The sequence below is a fragment of the Oryzias melastigma genome, linkage group LG16 (genome assembly GCF_002922805.2).
Source record: "Oryzias melastigma strain HK-1 linkage group LG16, ASM292280v2, whole genome shotgun sequence".
NCBI classification, from domain to species: domain Eukaryota; kingdom Metazoa; phylum Chordata; class Actinopteri; order Beloniformes; family Adrianichthyidae; genus Oryzias; species Oryzias melastigma.
In genome coordinates, this window is record NC_050527.1 from 5,155,159 (window position 1) to 5,174,026 (window position 18,868).

General features: G+C 40.1%; 1 protein-coding gene across 6 annotated transcripts in view; it reads right to left on the reverse strand.

Moving 5' to 3' along the window:
- Window positions 1-18,868, reverse strand: part of grik5 (glutamate receptor, ionotropic, kainate 5) — a 115,316-nt gene that overhangs the window by 43,972 nt on the left and 52,476 nt on the right. For all 6 annotated transcript variants that reach the window (XR_002918777.2, XM_024267740.2, XM_024267739.2 and 3 more), the window contains 2 exons: window positions 3,604-3,762; window positions 2,453-2,617 (listed from right to left, as the gene is read on the reverse strand). Coding sequence is in view for 5 of the 6 variants with exons in the window: in XM_024267740.2 (XP_024123508.1) it covers window positions 2,453-2,617; window positions 3,604-3,712 (274 nt within the window). In the remaining variant the exon portion in view is untranslated. The remainder of the gene's footprint in view (window positions 1-2,452; window positions 2,618-3,603; window positions 3,763-18,868) is intronic.

Consider the following 18,868-nt stretch of genomic DNA (forward strand, 5'->3'; position numbering starts at 1 on the left):
TTAATTCTCTATAATGTTCGCCAAAAACACAGCCCTCATATGCCGTTTTCTCACCAATTCAGAAGTTATTAAGTCTCTTTCTTTTCTCAAAGAGAAAAGAAACTCATTATTCCATTTCAGATCCGCTGTATTAGGCTTCTACAGGCAACAGGCGCTGTAGCTTATGAATCTTTTCTAATGTTTTCAAAGAGGTCGTCAACAATAACCTTGCCTTGTGCGCAGTCTTAACAGTGGAAGTGTTTCAAGGCATTGCAAGCTTCTCCCTAACTGAATGTCACGTCAGTCTAGAACCCCTCAGAACCGCGTCTTTGATTCACCTTCTTACGAGCCTACAAACAAAAAGTGTCAAATGAGCCTAACAGAGAAATCTTCAGTCCTCCAAAACCGTTCTTTTTTTGGATAATTTCTCACCTTTTATACTCTTAAACAAATGTACACTGTTCAAGAATAACTGTTTGATGCAGCTATTGGCCAAATAGAACAAAAAAATAGATGATCGGTTGGTTATATTTTTGATAAAACAAAGAAAAAAAGTCAAGATGTTGGATAAAGTCCAGCATGTTGGAAAGATCCTCAATAGAAGTAAAGTCTGGACTCTGTTGTAGCTAATCCATGTGTGAAAGTGATTCGTCAAGCTCCACAAGTCTCTCATTCACAATTTATGAGGCAGATGACTCCAGGCTCTGTCATTTTGGAATATGTCCCTTCATCACAGAAGAAGAAAAGAAAAATCGATTGATGGAAGAACTTAGTCATTCGACATAATTAGTCACTAGAGTTGTACTAATTTGCTGCCAGGTATAAAAGAATCCAAATCAATATGGTGACTTTATTTTTCTTTAGCCAGGAGAGCATTCCATTCCAAAACAATCCATTAACATTTAAATGTTTCCCTGTAAGAAAGTGAACATTTTAAAGTCCCAATCTGAGCATCTTTTGAGCTTTTGTAAAAGTATTCCCAGTGGTCCCTTAATTATAATTCTATTATTTTCGTCAAAATCAAAAAACCTGTGTCATAGTTCATGAGAAATTTACCTCTGAGTTGTTGGATGGGTTGTTCGCCCTCACTTGCCATTATCCATCTTTTCACATGCTCATTTGTAGCTTCTACCTCAAACTACAAGCTTTTTCAAGCAGTTTTTAGCATTTGCTCCTCATTAATATCAATTAAAAAAGACAAATACCCAACTTAAGCTAAATTTTCTTTATATATTCACCCTCCATCAACAGAAAAAACGCTACGAGAACATGTTAAAAACACCAAAAACATAATTTTTATCCGAGTAGGTCTTCAAGAATGAAGCATTAGGCCACATAAAATAGACCCCTTCTTACTCTACACAAATCTAATGTCAAGTTTTGTCCACCCACCAGAAAATCATTTAAAAGATAAAGTAAGCCTGAGTGTGGTCACTTAACAGTCTTATCCTCGTCGTCATTTAGCTCTCTTCTTTGTGATTTCTTTGGCTGTTAGTTCAATTCATCCTAATTAGACCTCCTCGGTTTCTATCACTGCTTGTGCGTCTGCAACCACCACATGCATGTGACAGTATGAGCTCATATTGTTTGTGTGAATGGGCATCTGTGATGTGCATGCATGGGTAAGTGGCTGTGTGGGTGCGTTTGTGTGGCGTGGTCAGCTGCAGCCATAAGATGATGAGCTCTCTGATGCACAGACCACAAACTGCTGTGAGCAAACCAGCCTGTCAGAGTCTCCTGCTCATCGGTCAAGGGCGCACACACGCACACCCCCCTGCAACTCAAGCATGCACATATGTAAGCAACCCGTCTGGAGCACACGCAGACATTTTGCCGGTGCCTCATGGCAGAGTCAGCGACCTATTAGGATAGTAGCAGGGAGGCTCTGTCTTCTCCGAGGTTCAGTTCAACGATATTTTTTTTCTGTTTTTGCTAGACATCAAACATTCTGTTTTAACTCTGTGCAGAAATGCAATTTTCATGCTGCAGCCTCTGTGGTACTGTTTTCTGCCAGCCTGTGCTGCTGATGTGCTTTAGCATTTGATGATTTGTTTTCTTCACGGCCTGCACTGTACACAGTGCCAGCTGCTACTGGAGGGCACAAGTCCACTGTTTTTAATGAGGCAGCTCTAGTGGTCCAACAGTGATCTCCAATAAGATGTGGACTAATAGGCAAAAGCTTTTATCAGCTCCTAATCTCACAGTTTTTATCAAATTAGACATTACTATTAAACATAAAAGAAAAGCTTTAAGTTTAATATTGGGGATTGTAACTCCCTGACATTATTAGAAAATTTCACTTTTTTACTTTATGCTAGTCATTATTGTTGAATATTTCTAATAATATGTAATAGCCACTTCTCTCTGAGCTCATAAGATTCTCTACCCACATGGATTCTAATGGTTTTAACAAGTTTTCATTGTTTTCTGGTGATTTGTGTGGATCGGCTCCAATTCCGGCGCATCAACTCACTGGTGTCAGTGGTGTCGTACTGAGAGTCTTTCTGCAGCTCATATATGTCCACCTCCACGCGGGCCCGGGCCGGACCCTCCATCACACTGTTGATGTTCTCCCTGGCCAAAGCCAGCGCCAACCGTTCGCCTCGCCCACACACAGACTGGTCATCCAGGATTGCCGCTTGAGGGGGATAGATGAGGATGGAGTTTGGTGAAGCAGAAGATGAAAAGAAGAGAGAGAATCTGAACAGGTGAGGAGATGCTAGAAGAAAAAAAAAAACTTGAAAGGGTCGAGAAATTTGAGATTGTGTTGCAAAATTTTCTGGGCTGAGAAATGTGCTGCCGGGGAGAGTTTGTCCATATTAACACTACTGGAAATCAAAAAGGGATTTGAAATATTCTCATTTGCTGCCCTTCAGCAGGTCATGATTTATACTAACTTCATGTTTACATGAAAAATTAGCCTGTATAGGAGTAGATTTATAAGCATTTGGCTCATAAGTGATGGTTTTACCCTGCGTGTACGGTCGACATCTCACATCTATCATCTATGCAAAGATTGTGTTAAATGTTCCTCGTTTATTCATAAATCAAGACTACAAATTTAATAAATTCAAACCGATTTCTAAATGTTTTCCAAAATGTTAAATAATCAGAGCTTTGTCTGAGAAACCGTTCCGTCTTGGCACATCTCTTGTCCGGAAGTCTGACTCAGTTTAGAAAGGCTTAGTGCAGCTAAGATGGGCTGGGAGTGGAAATGAACAGACCCCCTCCCAACAGAATTGCTCTTTTGGGTCCAGACTCAAACTGTGGAGTGAGTGTTCGTCACTCACATCCATCCATGTCCATTCTGCAACAGTATTTTTAGCTCTGAGGCTCACAAACTGCAAAACTCTATTCCCTTTTCTGACTTTTTCAAAAAAAATAAAATAAAGTTGGATTTGGAACATAAAATATGTGTTAGTAAAAAGTTTCGAGATGTTGTCAAAATTCTTTGACAGACAGAGCTTTGTCCGAAAATGCTTTAAGCCCTGACTCCAACGAGAGCAGCTGAAAAATTCAAAAGCTAACAGCATTACTCGCATGTGTATCAGATTTGTTATTGCAATTTTTGTTTTGATATATTGCGACTCGGCGGAGAACACGGCCTGGCAGATGCCTACTCACCCATGCGGACAGAGGAGAGAAGAGGTGCCTGACTGAGGGAGCGTGGCGGCATGGTGATTAGCAGGAAAGACAAGTGTATTGACAGCAGCAGTGCTGGCAGAGCCGGCATCTTCTACTGCTCCTCATGGAGAACGGTCTGCTGGCTGCCTGTACCGCCACCTGTGGGAACACAAAACATGTCTAACTGTAACACAAAGTCGCCGTCTTGCCATGCACTCCTTTTAAATCGTCGATGAGCATCTTCTTCTCAGTGGATGAGGGGAACACCTGTGTTTGAACAACACGTTTTAATGCTCAGTTAAGAAGACATTCGCTGTCACATCACACAGGCAGCTAAGCCCCTTGCATACCGCCTGACTAATAATGAAAGGCAGTACACAACTCTGTTCAGGTTCCCAGAGGAACAGTCTGCTGTTGAGAAGATACACGATTCAGCCAAGAGTCTCCAGGGGCTCTTCAAAGAATACAGCTGAAATCCAAGCTCCACGTGTTCATACAAGTGTTTTGTACTACGTACCCACATATGCAAATACAGAAACCAAACAGAATGCACACACACACACACACTAGAAACAGAAATACAAAGTACAACTGCTTTGAAGATTACAGTTACACAGTACACCCGACCGGCCCAGGGAAGCTTTGAACCAGGCATTCAAATAAAAATGAAAGAAAACACAGAGAGCTCAGCTGAGCTCCTGTGGTGTAAGGCAACCCTCTGCAGGAGTGACAGTTCCTCGCTCTGACTGACAACATGACAAGACTTGTTAAAGGATGAAGAGATGAAACGGAGGATGATGACAGAGGAGTGAAGGAGGAGCATGTGACAGGCAGGGAGGTTGAGGGGCAATGGTGCGGTTGTCTGGTTCACTGGTTCACGGGTCTGAGCTGTAGATGGGTCTGACAGACAGTCCAAACGAACCTTCAGTTGACCTGTTCAGCTGTAAGCACGATAGTGGGCTGGCCGAGGACCCTGACTGGTCCACATGGGCATAGACGGGAGCTGTACATCAAAGGCAAAAACGCTGATGGCTATAGGTCCATCCTTAATATTTCATAGCCCTTTTTGCTTTGGGATCCACGCTCTACTTCTTCTCCCAGGTCACCTTTCCCACTCTTGTTTGCCTTTGATGTTTAAAGCGCATCAAAAAAATATCTGCAACCCGAAGCTTTGACATGCATCTGATAAATCAACCAGACTTCCCTTCCCTTACATCAATAACTTGATTCTCTGAAGTCGCTGACCTCCCTTTCTTCCTTTCTGACTTAACGTGTCGCTTCAAAGGGTGCCCAATGTATCCGTCAAAATCTTTGTGATACTAACAACGCGCAGCATACTGCGCAGACGGCTGTGCTGGTCTCATTAAGGTTTGTGTAGCTCTCAGAAACAGAGGCACGGCTTATGTGAGGCCATCTGTATGTGTGACACAACACAGACTAACAGGCACACAGTGGGAGTCATTTTCGCTTTCATTGTTTTCAATAAATCACCCTATAAGCAGCAAGTTGCCAAAAAATTATAACAAAATGATGATGCTGGTAATCCGTGCATCAATACGTTTCCATGTATACAGCGGTTTGACTGCACCATGAGATCAGTACAGCTCGATGCCACACTGCTGTGCTTTTTGCTGCAGAGAGCTCCATTTTACAGGCTGTTACCACAGCATTCTGTTTCTTCCCATACCAGTGCTCTCTTTCTCAATTTACTCTTTCCCATAGTGTGCCGGTGTTTGTGTGGAGGCGTTTATGTGGTTTCCATACTTGGGTGTTTATTCCTGAGCATGTTTGGGCTTACCTTGTGTGTATGATGGGTTATTGATCGAGCCCGGCTGAAGTGGCGGGCCCTCAGGTGCAGTCAATCAAAACAATGGGGAACCTATCATGGGAGAACTGCTTTTCACACTAGCCTTCTGATTGGCTATTACCAGGAGGCAGATTGCCATGATGACGAATAAGATCCTAACTGAGGCTATGGCTTCATCAGTGATGGGATGGAACCGGTGCTATTTCATTATTATTGAGAGCTATTGACAGCATTAGAGAGAGGATTAGAGTATCTTTACAGCCTAGAGAAGTGGACTGAGAAAGAGGAAGGAGACAGAACGCTGTTATAGAAATGAAGGGGGGAAAGTGAAAGAGAAGAGGCTGAGAGAAAGGGTTTGTGGCGATGAGGGACTAAAAGAACCAAATTGAATACAGAGATTGGAAAGTGCAGAAAGGGAGTCAAAAAAGAAACAAAGAGACTGAAAAAACAATAGAGAAAAGTTACAAAGTTAGAAAGTGAAGTTGAGAATGCAATGAACTTTTACTTCATTTTCATCTTTGTTACTTTTTAATTACATTTTACACAAAAATGTTTCTACTACATCTCAAAGTTAGTGTCAGTCTCAAAGTTCATCACTTTTTACTGATGAAGAAAAATGACTGCTAAAAGTCCAAATCCACACTTTTTCCCAGTTGGATCCGCAAATTTAAATTGTAGTCCTTGTTGGATTCATTAATGAGTAAACAACTTTCTTTGGCAAATAAAAGCATCTCAAGTTTTTTTAGTGGCTTTTATGTGACTCCCATTTTATATAAAAAAACTACAAATTTATCCTTTCAGCTTTTTCTGCTGGCCGCCGCAAACCCCAAATTTACCCCAAATAAGGAAGTACCATATGCTGCAGTTCCACCAAAGACCACAGGGGGCGAGTTACCGAACAAAACTAATTCCTATTGTCCCCAAAGTTAACAGTAAGATTTTTACACCAAAAATAAACACCTTGGCATTCTGGTTAAAGCACATGTGTCAAAGTCAAGGGTAATTATATCCGGCCCTCCAGATTATTTAATTTTAATGTTATTAACGCCCCAACGTTATCTTGCGCTTATTTCTAACTTGACAAAATATATTTTTATGGAGAGTAAAATATTCAAAGTTATTTACGATTTAAGTTGAATTATTCTGGAAAAAATATTCCTGTCTGTTTTTATTCATAGTAATGTTCAAAAGTTGCATTTTAAAGTTTTAAAAATGTAGTTTTAGTGTGTTCAATAAAAGTTCATCCTGTTCAGCCTGCAACCTAAGGTGTGTTTTGGATTTTGACCTCCTGTGCGATTGAGTTTGACACCCCTGGATGAAAGGATCTTTGCTTTATTATATTATTTATGGCAGTTGTGGGAAGGGGATTCAAAATTATTCATGTAGGTCTACTTCCAACACAAATTTGCACATATTTAGAGATGTAGTTTTATGATTGGCAGGTTAGTGGAACTGTAGATGGAGCAGAACAGAGCTTCAAACTTTACTTTGTTTCTCCAAACTTCCACTTTTAGAAGGTTGTTGAGCTGAGCAGAGCATTCCCAAGTCCATCTGCCTGTTCCACTTCAGGCTTCTTTTTCAGCATTCAGAATCCTATGGCTGACACCAGAGATCATCTACCCAGTGTATATATGTTGATGGTCTCCATAGCAAAAAGTTTTGTGTTCTAACTGATCTGAGTCAGTCTTGAACCTTGTGAACAAGTTTCATCCTTATTTCCACTAGAAGCAGCCAGGAAAGAACAACTCAACCGGCCTTCGACTAAAAACATAGTAAAAGGACACAAGAATAAGAAGATTAAGATCTACCAAGTGAAAGATGAGACACTGTGATCATATCTGAAAAGTTCCACAAATGCCTCAGATCTTCCCTGCAGAAGCCAAACAGGTTTTCATTTATATCAATATTGAACAGACCATACAAAAAAAATCCCCAAATTCCAGAAACTGAAAATGGACCCCACCAAACTTTTTTTGAAAGAACAATAAACTCCTGCCTCAAGACACGAAGGCTGAGTGGGTGAAAAATCTCTGTGACAGGGAACTCACTGAAGTGAGAAAGAAAGTTCTGTCCAAAGGCCCCAATTTTGTCACTACAACCAGTCAGATTTCAGTAGTGGAATTCATTACAGAGACAGAACCTGCCATGAAGACAAATAACCCGACTATCACCACCTCAGAAAAAAGACGAGCAGTGACATGTCTACAAAATGACCACAACATCCACTACCCTAAACTGGAAGACATACAATGGTCTTGAACACAGCCCATGACCACAAGGTCTTAACTTGTAGGCAGCGTTGACAAACACAAAACATCTGAGACCCATATGCAAGACTAAAACACACTTGATCACCCATCTCAAAAAAATATAGAAAAACAATATCATTGATAAAAGACTTTTTCAATCTTGAGCCAGGACATCCCAGCATAGGTATGCATTGATTTACCAAAAAAAAACACAAGAAAGTGGTCCTCTTTAGACAAGCTGTGGGCAGCAAAAACTCAACCATCTACAATGTGGCCAACATCTTCAAATCCTTTTAACTTCATTGGTAGGAAAGGTTGTACTTCACTTTCACAAGACTTAGGACTCTCTCATTGTGACATCCCTTTTCACATGTTTTCTAACCACGGAAGTCACAGGAATAGTGAAGGCCAAACTGGAGGACAACCTTGCCAAACAGAACAGTTTGTTCCAGTCAGTTGAAAAATTGATATTTATCAGAACACCCATAGGTCCAGCCACCATTTCCAATTTCAAGGGAAATTCTGCAACAACATGGCAATCCAATGACATCATCAGTGTCCCCCATAATGGCCAATCTGTCTATGAAATTAATGAGAAGAAAGGAAGAAAACTGGAATTTCCCCCAATGCTTTGGATCAGATATTTTCAATTGGTTATAAATAAAACCCAGGAAGCTGAATAATTCCTTTGTCACATCATTGTGATTAGACAGATTCATAAGATTTACTTGAGAAAATGACATCAGTAATTGTTCACCCTATTTTTGGACTTCTCCACAAATATCTAGAAAATAATTTGAACATTAGCCAGAACTGGACATCCAGTCACACTGACCAGTATCTTATATTTGAGTCCTGATACTCAATAGAACTTGAACTAGGAGTATTTAGAACAATAAATCACTGGACAGCCAGAAGTCATGTCACAAACTCAGAAAGAACCAATAAAGAAAAGAACTACCTCAACTAAAATTGGTTCACTCCAAGAACGAACCTCAGAGCAATGCCAGGAAGCCTCTAATCTGGATGTCGCGGATAAATCACACGGTAAAGCACAGAAGAACCAGATCTGCTCAGGACGTTAAAGTTCACCTGAGGGACAGTGGACAGTCGTTTGAAAACAACAAAGTGTACGTTCCAGACAGGAGGTTTGCAAAAAGAGTCAAAAAGTCATTTGTGTCAAAATAAAAAAAATTTCTTTCAACATATTACAATATACGCACAAAAAAGAAAAAGTATAAATCTGGTACTCTTCATCAAGTTGACTTGAATAAATAATCCAATCCAATTTTCTTATAACATGAACAAAAGAAGATACTAGATAAGAAATTAGTACGGCAGATAAGGACTCACATCACCCCTGAATAAAAAATAATGATGCTTCATAAAGAGATATAGAGTATATGAGAGAGCTGAGAACCTTGCCAGGATCTGATCTTTAGTCAAGCTCATCAAGCTTCTACAGTTGTTAAAGAACTTGAAAAACTTCCAACCACTAATCTATCAAAAGAGAAATACCAGATTATTTTATTGGGAACATACAAGACATCTGATTAACTGTGGTTCCAAAAAGATATACATATATATTTTTATTATTTTATTATTTCTTTATATTAGGAGTATGTCAGCCAAAGTTTGCAAAGTTGTGTCTGAACAAGCAGGACTTTCGGAAAAATGTCCTTTAAACTTACAAGAGATACCTGATCATGAAGCACAGGGTCATGTGTGGCTCAAACCCATGGACAAGATGTGTGAAGTCCCAGAGGACCGTGGGGAGGAAGTAATGATTTGGACTCATCCTTAAACTATAGGGCATAGACCATGAGGTCATGACCTCAATCATGAACTCCCTTTACAAAGTTTTCTAGAGTTAGAAGTGACAGTCAAAACTGGTCACTGAAAACACTAAAATTCCCAATAATTCACACTGCAAAAAGTTAAACTCCGCTTCATACAATGAAATTTAAATTCCTCTTGCTGGAATGCCGTTAACCCACCAGAAGGATAAAAATGTGGACTGAAGCTCAATCACACTGATGAAGCCACTTGGATGAGCGGCAAAACATTTCTGTGAAGAAGATTTCCACTTTAAGACGTCACCTGGAGAACCTTCATTGACAATAAAAAATATATTTTACGAGTAAAAAAACTTGATGAAGGCCTATACCATTCTTCTTGAGAGTTAAGTTTGCACAACTGCATCTATCATTGGACAGATTACACTAAAGTGGACCTCTCTGTAGTAAAAACGTCTATATTTGGCAGCAAAATAACACATTACGTCAAAATGCAAAGACCTGCAGAGCTTCCAGTCACTGCATGGACTCCTTTGAGCATCAATGCATATTGTGAAATGTTCAACAAAGAGCTGACAGTGACTTAAAAAAAACACTCAACTCTATTCCTTAATATTTAATTTTCCTGAGGATCTTCATAGAAAAGTACTTTTAAAAAGTGAAATATTCGGTTGGTTAAAGTTGATTAACTTGATGATGAAATGCACAATGTCAGAATCAGAGTGGAGCATACAGAGATGAAGGATTCTGATTGTGTCTGTTACACCAGCAAATTCTATTATCATCATTACTGTGATTATTGCTTTTTTTTTCAAGGGCGCCCCATGTTCCCGTCTTTATTAGTAATTTTATGTTGCTTAGCCACGAGGGGGGCTTCTCACAATCAATCAAATGGAGCGGAAGATCACGGCAGGGGTTGCCGAACCACTGTGAGAAACTGTGCCTCCTAAACTGAAGAAATATGACTCCTCTGCAGGTGCAAAGTTGCACATTTTTAAAAACATTTTCACAGTTTTTTATTTTTTAATACATTTGTACTAACACAGCAGGAAATAAAACTGATATTTAAGAATAAAGCTCCCTAAAGGAGGTAGGTTAGGCTTCAGTTTGCCCTACTTAAGACATTCAGAAAGGACTTGATGGACATAAGGAAATACTTTTTCTATGGGCATTATTTCTCTGCATTAAAAAGGGACTGAAAAGTGTCAGACTGAAGTTAAGTGGGAATTTCAGAATCAAGAAGGAACAGACAGAAACGGTGAGACATCTTTGCTGTGTTCAATTTGCAAGGACAGTGTTTTTGGCTGCTGTACCAGCTCCTTTGCTGCAGCAGTACACGGCTGGGTCCCTGTCGGGTGTCAGTCTGCAGGGAGGAGTCAAGCAGACCCGGGCTTGTCTGAGCTGTTCAGAAAACGCAGCTTCAACCTCCCTCGGTTGCTTTCATTTTGCACCCTGCTGCACGTCCACCCCCCACATGCTGACATGGCTGAGACACACACACTAAAGCTAAAGACACACAACTATCCTGACCTGTGTGGAGTGTGTGCATGAACACACAGGAAAGAGGGGAAAAAATAAGGAGGAGGCAGAAGGAAAATGGAAAATCTGAGAGGGGACATTCATTCCAGCAGTAGATGTTTGGCACATGCATTCATCTTGAGGCGCATTTGCACGTGCTCGCCGTTTTGTGTTGGTGCGTTCGTGAGACTTGGCGGCTGGTTCACAGTGTCTGCGGAGCCTATTATGAAGAAGAAAACCATAAAATCAGAATCTTAATTATCTTGAAGAAGCCTGCTGCAAGAGAGTGGGTGGCTTGGGTAAGCCAAGAGAAGGTGGAGACGGTGTGAACTGGGGGGGGGACATGGAGGACGCCAGTTTGCCTCACACCCGCCGGCAGGTGAGATGGGAATGAACAGAATTTAAAAAAAAAGAAAAGATTAGTAGAATTGAGTAGAGAGAAGGGTAAAGAAGCAGCTTTATAAAGTAAGAGAGAGGAGAAAATCATTTGTTTTTCCAATTCTACTGAACTGTAAGGCAAAAGAAAAACCTGACAGTCAACATAATGAAAGGATGAATCAGTCCTATAATTGAATTTGCAAGTGGAACAGCTTCAGTGGCTGCAATTTTAAGGAGCATGTACCAGCAGACACGATGGGACACAAGTGTGATTTTGTTCAATCTCACAATTAACAGCCATTGCTGACTGGAGCCGGTTGCAGGCAGCTGGCTGCATTTCCTGAATGAGCGTGGTCAGGCCATTTTTGGAGCACTTGTTAACCTCCAGCCAGCAAAGATGAACTGGGAAATTGGCTTGTTGCGCGTCTGTGTGTGTTTGTACACATGATAATGCGCACGGTTTCAGTGGCAGTGGAAAAACACCAAGGACCTTTTTCTCACCACATTTCTCTGTTTTTTATCCAATGAGAGCTTCGTGTCTGCATCAAAGCAGCAGCTCAGGATCGTGGTCACTTTGACTCAGCGTTTTGCATTTTTTCCGCCTCTCCTCAGTAATCATACAGATTTACCTCCCCGTCTTCATGCCCCTTCAACAAACACACCTCAGTTCCTCAGTTTTGTTTTGTTTACCGCTCCTTGTGTGTTTTGTCCCTCACCTTTTGTCTGCTATTTTCTCATTTTTTCCTGTATTCCCTTTGGCATTCTCTGCTCAAGTGTTGCAATTCTGATTCAAGGCCCTGCCAGAGTTGGAGTCTAACATTTGAAAAAAATATGATTTAACCATGTCACATTGTGAACGTAGAAACCGTATCTCTAGTGTGTTCTTTGAAAGCGTTACCTAATATGAAAATGTTGGAGCTCATATGACTTTGCCTGCATGAAACTCAATGCAATGCTCCCAGGACGGCTAAATAACACCAGTTTAAATGCAGACGAATCGATCAAGAGAAGGCTGACAATATTGGTGATTCATAATTCAATTCTGCAATAAAAACAACAGCAAATAAAAAAAAGTTTGTTTTTTTTACCAAAAATGTGCCTTTTTAGCTTTCACTCCGCCACCATTTTTCTTTTAAAAAGTGTGTTTCATCAGTGATAAATCAGCTAAAAACTGTAACTGGAAGGTTGAAGAATGACTTTTTTTCTTAAAAAACATTCACAGACAAAAGAGAGAGGTATTAGAAGAGAGCATCCTCCATCAAGACTAATGCCCCATTTTTCATTTTAAAAGAACATGATCCAAATTCACAGCAACATTTCATGGGTTCTTCCTCTGGTCACACACCACAGACAGACAAATGGCTCCTTTCACAGCTTCTGTCTCTGCTCCTGGCAAAAACACAATCCTGTTGTCTCCTTTATTAACGTCAGCGACGCTACTGCGCCCGAACTGACACATCCTTTTACTGTCCTAAATGACCATATACATTTAGAAACTGACTCCTAATAAAAATATACACGGGTTATATAAGAATGGAGATTAAAGCACAGCTATTTCAAAGACCAACTCTGATGTGTTTTGGGTGTTTTTAACATGTTTTTGTGGCATTTTTGTCATGATTGAGGATATATATGAAGAAGATTAAGATTTGAATTGCATTTCTGAGCATTTTGTTATTCCAAAGGTTGTGAATTAGGAGCAGAAGAAAAAATGTGGTTGGAAAAAATCCACTATCGATCACCATTTTTGTTGCGAAAGAGTGTAAACAAAGGATAACGGGAAGTAAGAGCAGGCTTACTCTGAGGCAACAGCCCACCCACAACTCAGAGGTGAATTTGCAATTAACTCCTGTCGCTCTGCAGAAACTACGTCCTAGAAAACGACTCAAGTTTTTGATTTTGCCTAATATAATCATAATTAAACGACCACTGGAAACGCTTTTACAATAGATCTAAGGATGATCTTAGTGGGACTTTAAGGATTCTCACATTCAATCTGTAAAAAGGGTCTTAGGGAAACATAAACAGATTAAACAGAGAATTTTTTATACTTTTAAATGATTTTTTGTGTGTTTATTTATTATTTGTACACATTTATAACAATTTTGCTACATTTGATAATATTTGAGAAGGATGAAAAACTGGAGTTTCCTTCCTCAAACTGAATGTTTTTCTCTCAAACATTGAAAGATGCTGACACCCAACAGTGCTGCTTTTCAAGAATCTCTTAAAGTTTGACAGCTCACTGTTGATTTAAAATTTCCCAGAATGCACCAAATTCTTATTCCTTCCCTATTTAAGTCTTTTATTTGCCAGTGAGCTATGTGAATCGGTTTTGACCATAGAAATGACATGCGTTGTTCTCTTTTGACAGCATGCTGTAGTTTTCAGGGCCTTCCAAATGCAGGTATAGAGCCTTTTTTTACCGTTGATAAACAGTTCATGCAGTAATTGAGTAAGTAATTTTACTACGCTTAAGATGATGGTGATAAAGGCTTCTGTGTATCAGCTTGTCTGTTAGTCGTCATATAAACATAATGTGGATTTTTCTTCATAAATCTTTTGTTCTTTAATGCTGGAGTTCTTTTTCCGGCTTTTATTTTGTTTTCATGTCAGCCATCTTGCAAAGGAAGATAACACTTGAGAAGAAAGAGGCTGTTTTCAAAAATAATTAATAGACTCAGATAAAAATTAGAACACATGTTAATTTTCCTTTTCACATTTTTTTTATAGATTTTAAACAAAAACAGCCAGATGAGTGAATTTTTCTTTTTAAGTAAGACAGCAGACCCTCAGATCTTCCGTTCTCCCCACTCCCTCCATTTGCTTTAACCACTGTCTGCTTGATCTCTCTTTTCCAGGAACACCTGCCTCTCCTCCTGATAGTTCGGCTCTCCTCAGTCTCTCCCTGCAGCAGTGCCCCCTCTCACTCCATTCAATGAATGTGGATAAATTCTTCCCCGAGTTCTTGACAAAAAGGCCCTCAGACAGTGACACCAGCTGCTTAAGGACCCCCTCCTCCCATGACGCCGTCACATCCGAGCACATCTTGCACAAACATGCACACAAGTGTCCACAAATATGCTCATTCAGGGGATGCACAGGCAGCGGCATCTCTTTATGTTTAGTGTGAATCCTGATGAAAGCCTGCATGTGATTTGTTTGCGTTTGCCTGCAAACAGCTTGTGTTTCAGCGCCTCGGATTTCATATGTTACACCTGCTGTTCCAGTCATTATATGGCCGTGGGAGTACCATATGAGTGCATGAGCTGAAAGACCTGCTATAGAGTCTATGGAGGTGGATGCAGCTCCCACTTGTTGTAACTCTTACTTACTCCAGGGCAACAATTTAATCATAACTACAAAGCTCCTCACTAACTCTTACTCCATTGGCTTGTTTGTAAAAAAAATTACTACTAATAATGAATATAAAGCAGTGACAAGATAACACTTGGTGCAAAAGGGAATCATCTCCAAGGTAAAGAGCTCCGTCAGGTTAATTCTGTGTTAACTGTTTAATAAATGTCACTGAAGATGTGGGATGAAACGATTCACTTTCATCATAAATGGATGCTACATTTTTAGATCTGAGACTTTATGGAACAGCACTGCTAAGCGTGCGAGCGCTCCAGCCTTCAAAGGACTTATATTTCAAGCAAATTTATGTTTGGCTTAGATAAAGGATTAGATTTACTATGCTTCACACCTGCTGCAAGCTCAGTTTTATGAAAACAGAATTTACCACACACCTGTGAGACATTTGCACAGGGATCTCTTGCAGCTGGCCCTGCTGGATCTCCGCTTTAGACCAAACATTTAAGAGAAATTAGATTTATGAAGCTTTACGCTGGAAAGAAACTGCTGATCGTTGACCAAATGCTAACTTTTAATTTTGATTGTCGTGCAAAAGACTTCCTCTGTCGCTGTAAATGGGTTGGAGGCAAAACCTGCAGAAGCAAAACGATTCTTCCAGTTTTGTTTTTATGTTTCCTTTCCTTTTAATGGGTGTTTACAGCAGGGATGTGATCCTCTGCAGTCTCATTTTCACCGGGGTTGCCATTATTTGCAAATCACTATAGTTTTCTCAAATGGCGAGGACGCACCGTTGCCTGGGCAAGTTTATTTTCCCACTCCATCTTCCTGCAAGCGTGTTCTTCTCAGAGGAGTTTATCTATTAAAGTGGACTCAATAAACGTTCAAAGTAGGCCCATTCATCTCTTTCTAATCTGAATCAAACAGCTCATCTCCAACATTTTAACTGAACCAGTGAGCGGGTTCATGCCTAATTAGGATGTGTCTTAGCAACAAGGAACAAGCGGTGTCAGTGTTGTTGGTAAATTTCAGGCTCCTGATTATCATCGGTTGGGCTTGTTTGTGCTGTTCTGAGTACAATGCTTTGATCTTTATTGAAATAAACTAGTTGCACTTGTGTTTTGTGAGTCGGTGCAGTTTTAGGAGCTCACATGGGGATCCAGTCCCACTCGTGCTGTTAATGATTTTCAGCTTCACTCTTCTTCTTTCCTGTTTAATAAATCTCTCCCTAGGGCTTGGATCTTAAATAAGCTCAGTGTTTTGGGGGTTTTGTTGTTGTTGTTGTTTTGTTTAATTAGGCGAAACACGGGATGTGGTTTAAAGCTTCGGTGAAAAGCTTCATAAATGAAGGTTTGACCTTTTGAAAAGCATGTTCAGGTGCTTTTCACAAACTCAGCTGGATAATCGTCATTTAAAAGCTGCACGTCTGAAACAGGAATTCAGGCAACAAGGCTGGCTGCTTTGAGGCATAAAATGGAAACGTTTTTAATGGAAATGGATCATTGATTTGTACCCATGTTGTCCATTTCCTGCTTTGTCAAACAACCTGACACTTGGCCTTAAACCCCACATTTATGGAAGTAAAAACCTTCACTGATGACATGTTCAAGAACCACTCCGATGAAAATTGTGTTTTTGACATGTTCTTGTAGCATTTTTCTCATGATGAAGACATTTATAGAGAAAATTTAGATTGAAATTGCATTTTTGAGTAAATCTTTATTCAAATTGTGGAGAAAAAAAATCAGCTTGGAGTTGTTACTACAATCAGCTGGCTCAATTTTTCAGCTTATACTGCATCTGTTTTGCGGAAGCTGGAGCGGGCTGGCTGCGCAGATGACTCACATTGACTACAGATGGCTGCAGTCCTGCTGCAGCCACCGGCTCATGTAGGTTCACGCGATAGCCCGCCATTTATATAAGTACTTGGATTATTTTCACAACACTTCTTTTTCTTGTCGTCACACAATGAGACTTGTATTAATACTTGTGTCATACATAGGCTTGGATGTACATATTTGACTAGTAGGGGAGACCAGGGTTGCTGTCACAACAACGTAGTGTTGTTTACAACATAGTGAAAACAGCGAGTACAGCTGAAAATCGGTTTTATTTTGAAAAAAAAATCTACTCTATAATTTCTAGTTTAGGTTGTTAATAGCCCCAACTTGACAAAAAAAGTGCTCCATCTTAGCTCCAGCATCCGGTAAAAATTTGAAGCCAACGAAACGGATACGGAGCGCCGCAGAGGCCGGACTGGATGCAGTGTGAGCCCGGGTGATGCATACACTGTTAGGTGTGAAGGGCTGTAAGCCAGCAGGAGAGAGTGTAAACAAAGGCATGATGGGAAATCAGTGCAATCTCCAGTTCCACCCAAAATTCACACGCTAATTTCTGTTGAGCTACTGCTGCCCTGCAGAAACTATGTCCTAGAGAACGAAACAGGTTTTTGGATTTTTACTAGATGATCACTGGGAACACTTTTAAAATAGATAAAACATTTAACAATATTTCATTTTTTTAAGATAACATTTGCTCTTCTTTCAAGCCAGCAGCCAACTATCCAGGGAGAAGAGGTGTCATATTGCATCAATTTTCCTGGAGTTTTGTTCTGGCTGATAGAATTATTATTTTTTTTTTTTTGAATGAGTAAAATCTACTGTTATCTAGAGAATTTGAATGTGACTTTTCTCTCTTTTGTTTCTATAACAGACTGATCTGGCACTGAGGATCCAAAATCTTCAATTAACTCTCAGACTCAACATAAGATTTAAGTCTTCTATAAAATAGAGTGAGCTGAATACTAAAAGGATTCAGTCAGAAGTTAGGCTTGTTTTACTGTTTAGCACACAAGAATGCCAGTGTTTGAGAAGCTTTCGGGCCAGTGCTGAAAACGCATAAAAGAGTGAAAGCAGAACAAAAAAGGAGACAGTGCAGCTACGTGAATTAAGGTTGACAATGTTAGCGTGTTTGCTTTTTGCCTTGCCACGGCTCTGTGATGAACCAACAAACTGACTCCGCATTGTTCTCCTACTTGGACACCCACGCACAACACTCACCCAATACAAAAATAGAGACCCTACCCAACATATTCACCTTTTTGCACACAGAAAACACATTCATAAGGTGGGGATTAAATGATTCAGATGTGATGTGCGTGTTCTTCCTCTCCCTGGTCGGCAGCTTTTGCTGCCGTGGCAACAGAGTCGAGGGTGAGATGAGGATGAAGTGGGACAGGGGACAACAGAGAGGCAGACAGGGACAGAAGAGCTGGTGATTGACCGGGTGAATGAAAGATTGAAGAGTCACATCCTGTTGGCTGCTGCAGAGGTGTGTGTTTTTCTGTCTTTGTGTCGCTTGTTTTTTTCTCTAGCAAAGTGAGACAGCATTAGAAAGAACGTGTCTGTGTGTCACTGGCTGTGCCTGACTCAGGTGTTGGCCCTGCATGACCAGGACATGTCCACTCACATAGATGTGTAATTTTATCTTCTGCAGCAAAACAACCTTACAGGAGGTCCCACTCCGATCATCTTTTGACCTATTTTAAAAGAGCTCCCAGTGGTCTTTTAGTCCAGATTATGCTGTTTTTAGCCAAAATGTATGAACCTGTTTTGTTTTCTAGGACATTGCTTATACAGAATTGCAGAAGTTCATTAGAAAATTTAGTGAGTTGTGGTGACCGCTAGTGGAGAGCGGGGGTCTTAAACTGGCGGCCCGGTACTAAGCAATATCTTCTGCATGTCCATGCTTCTTTAATGATAGTTTTGTATTTTCTTTGTGATGTTTCAGCTTTATGCTTAAAACTTTGCATTTTATATTGTTGTTGGATCTGTTCATCAGAAAAGTCCTTAGCAACAGCTGCTAGCGTCTTTAGCTCCTGTCGATTCACAGGACACGTAAAAGATATTGGTTAGTAGTACATAGACATGAACAAATGTTCAATAAACTATTTCAGTAAACAAAGACAATGCACCAAATATATAGACAATGGATGCAAAAACATATTTTTGGCACAAATTAAAAGAGTTTGAGAACCCTGGTGTAGAGCAATCTCCATACGCGGTCCAGCTGGTTAAATTCTATTGATAAATCCAGGTTAATGTCTAATTTTACCTGTAATTAATGGTGTCTCTACATAAATGGTGATATAGAAATACACGTTTTTTAGACGTTTTTTGCATTCATGTGGTGTTGGATTTTTTTTT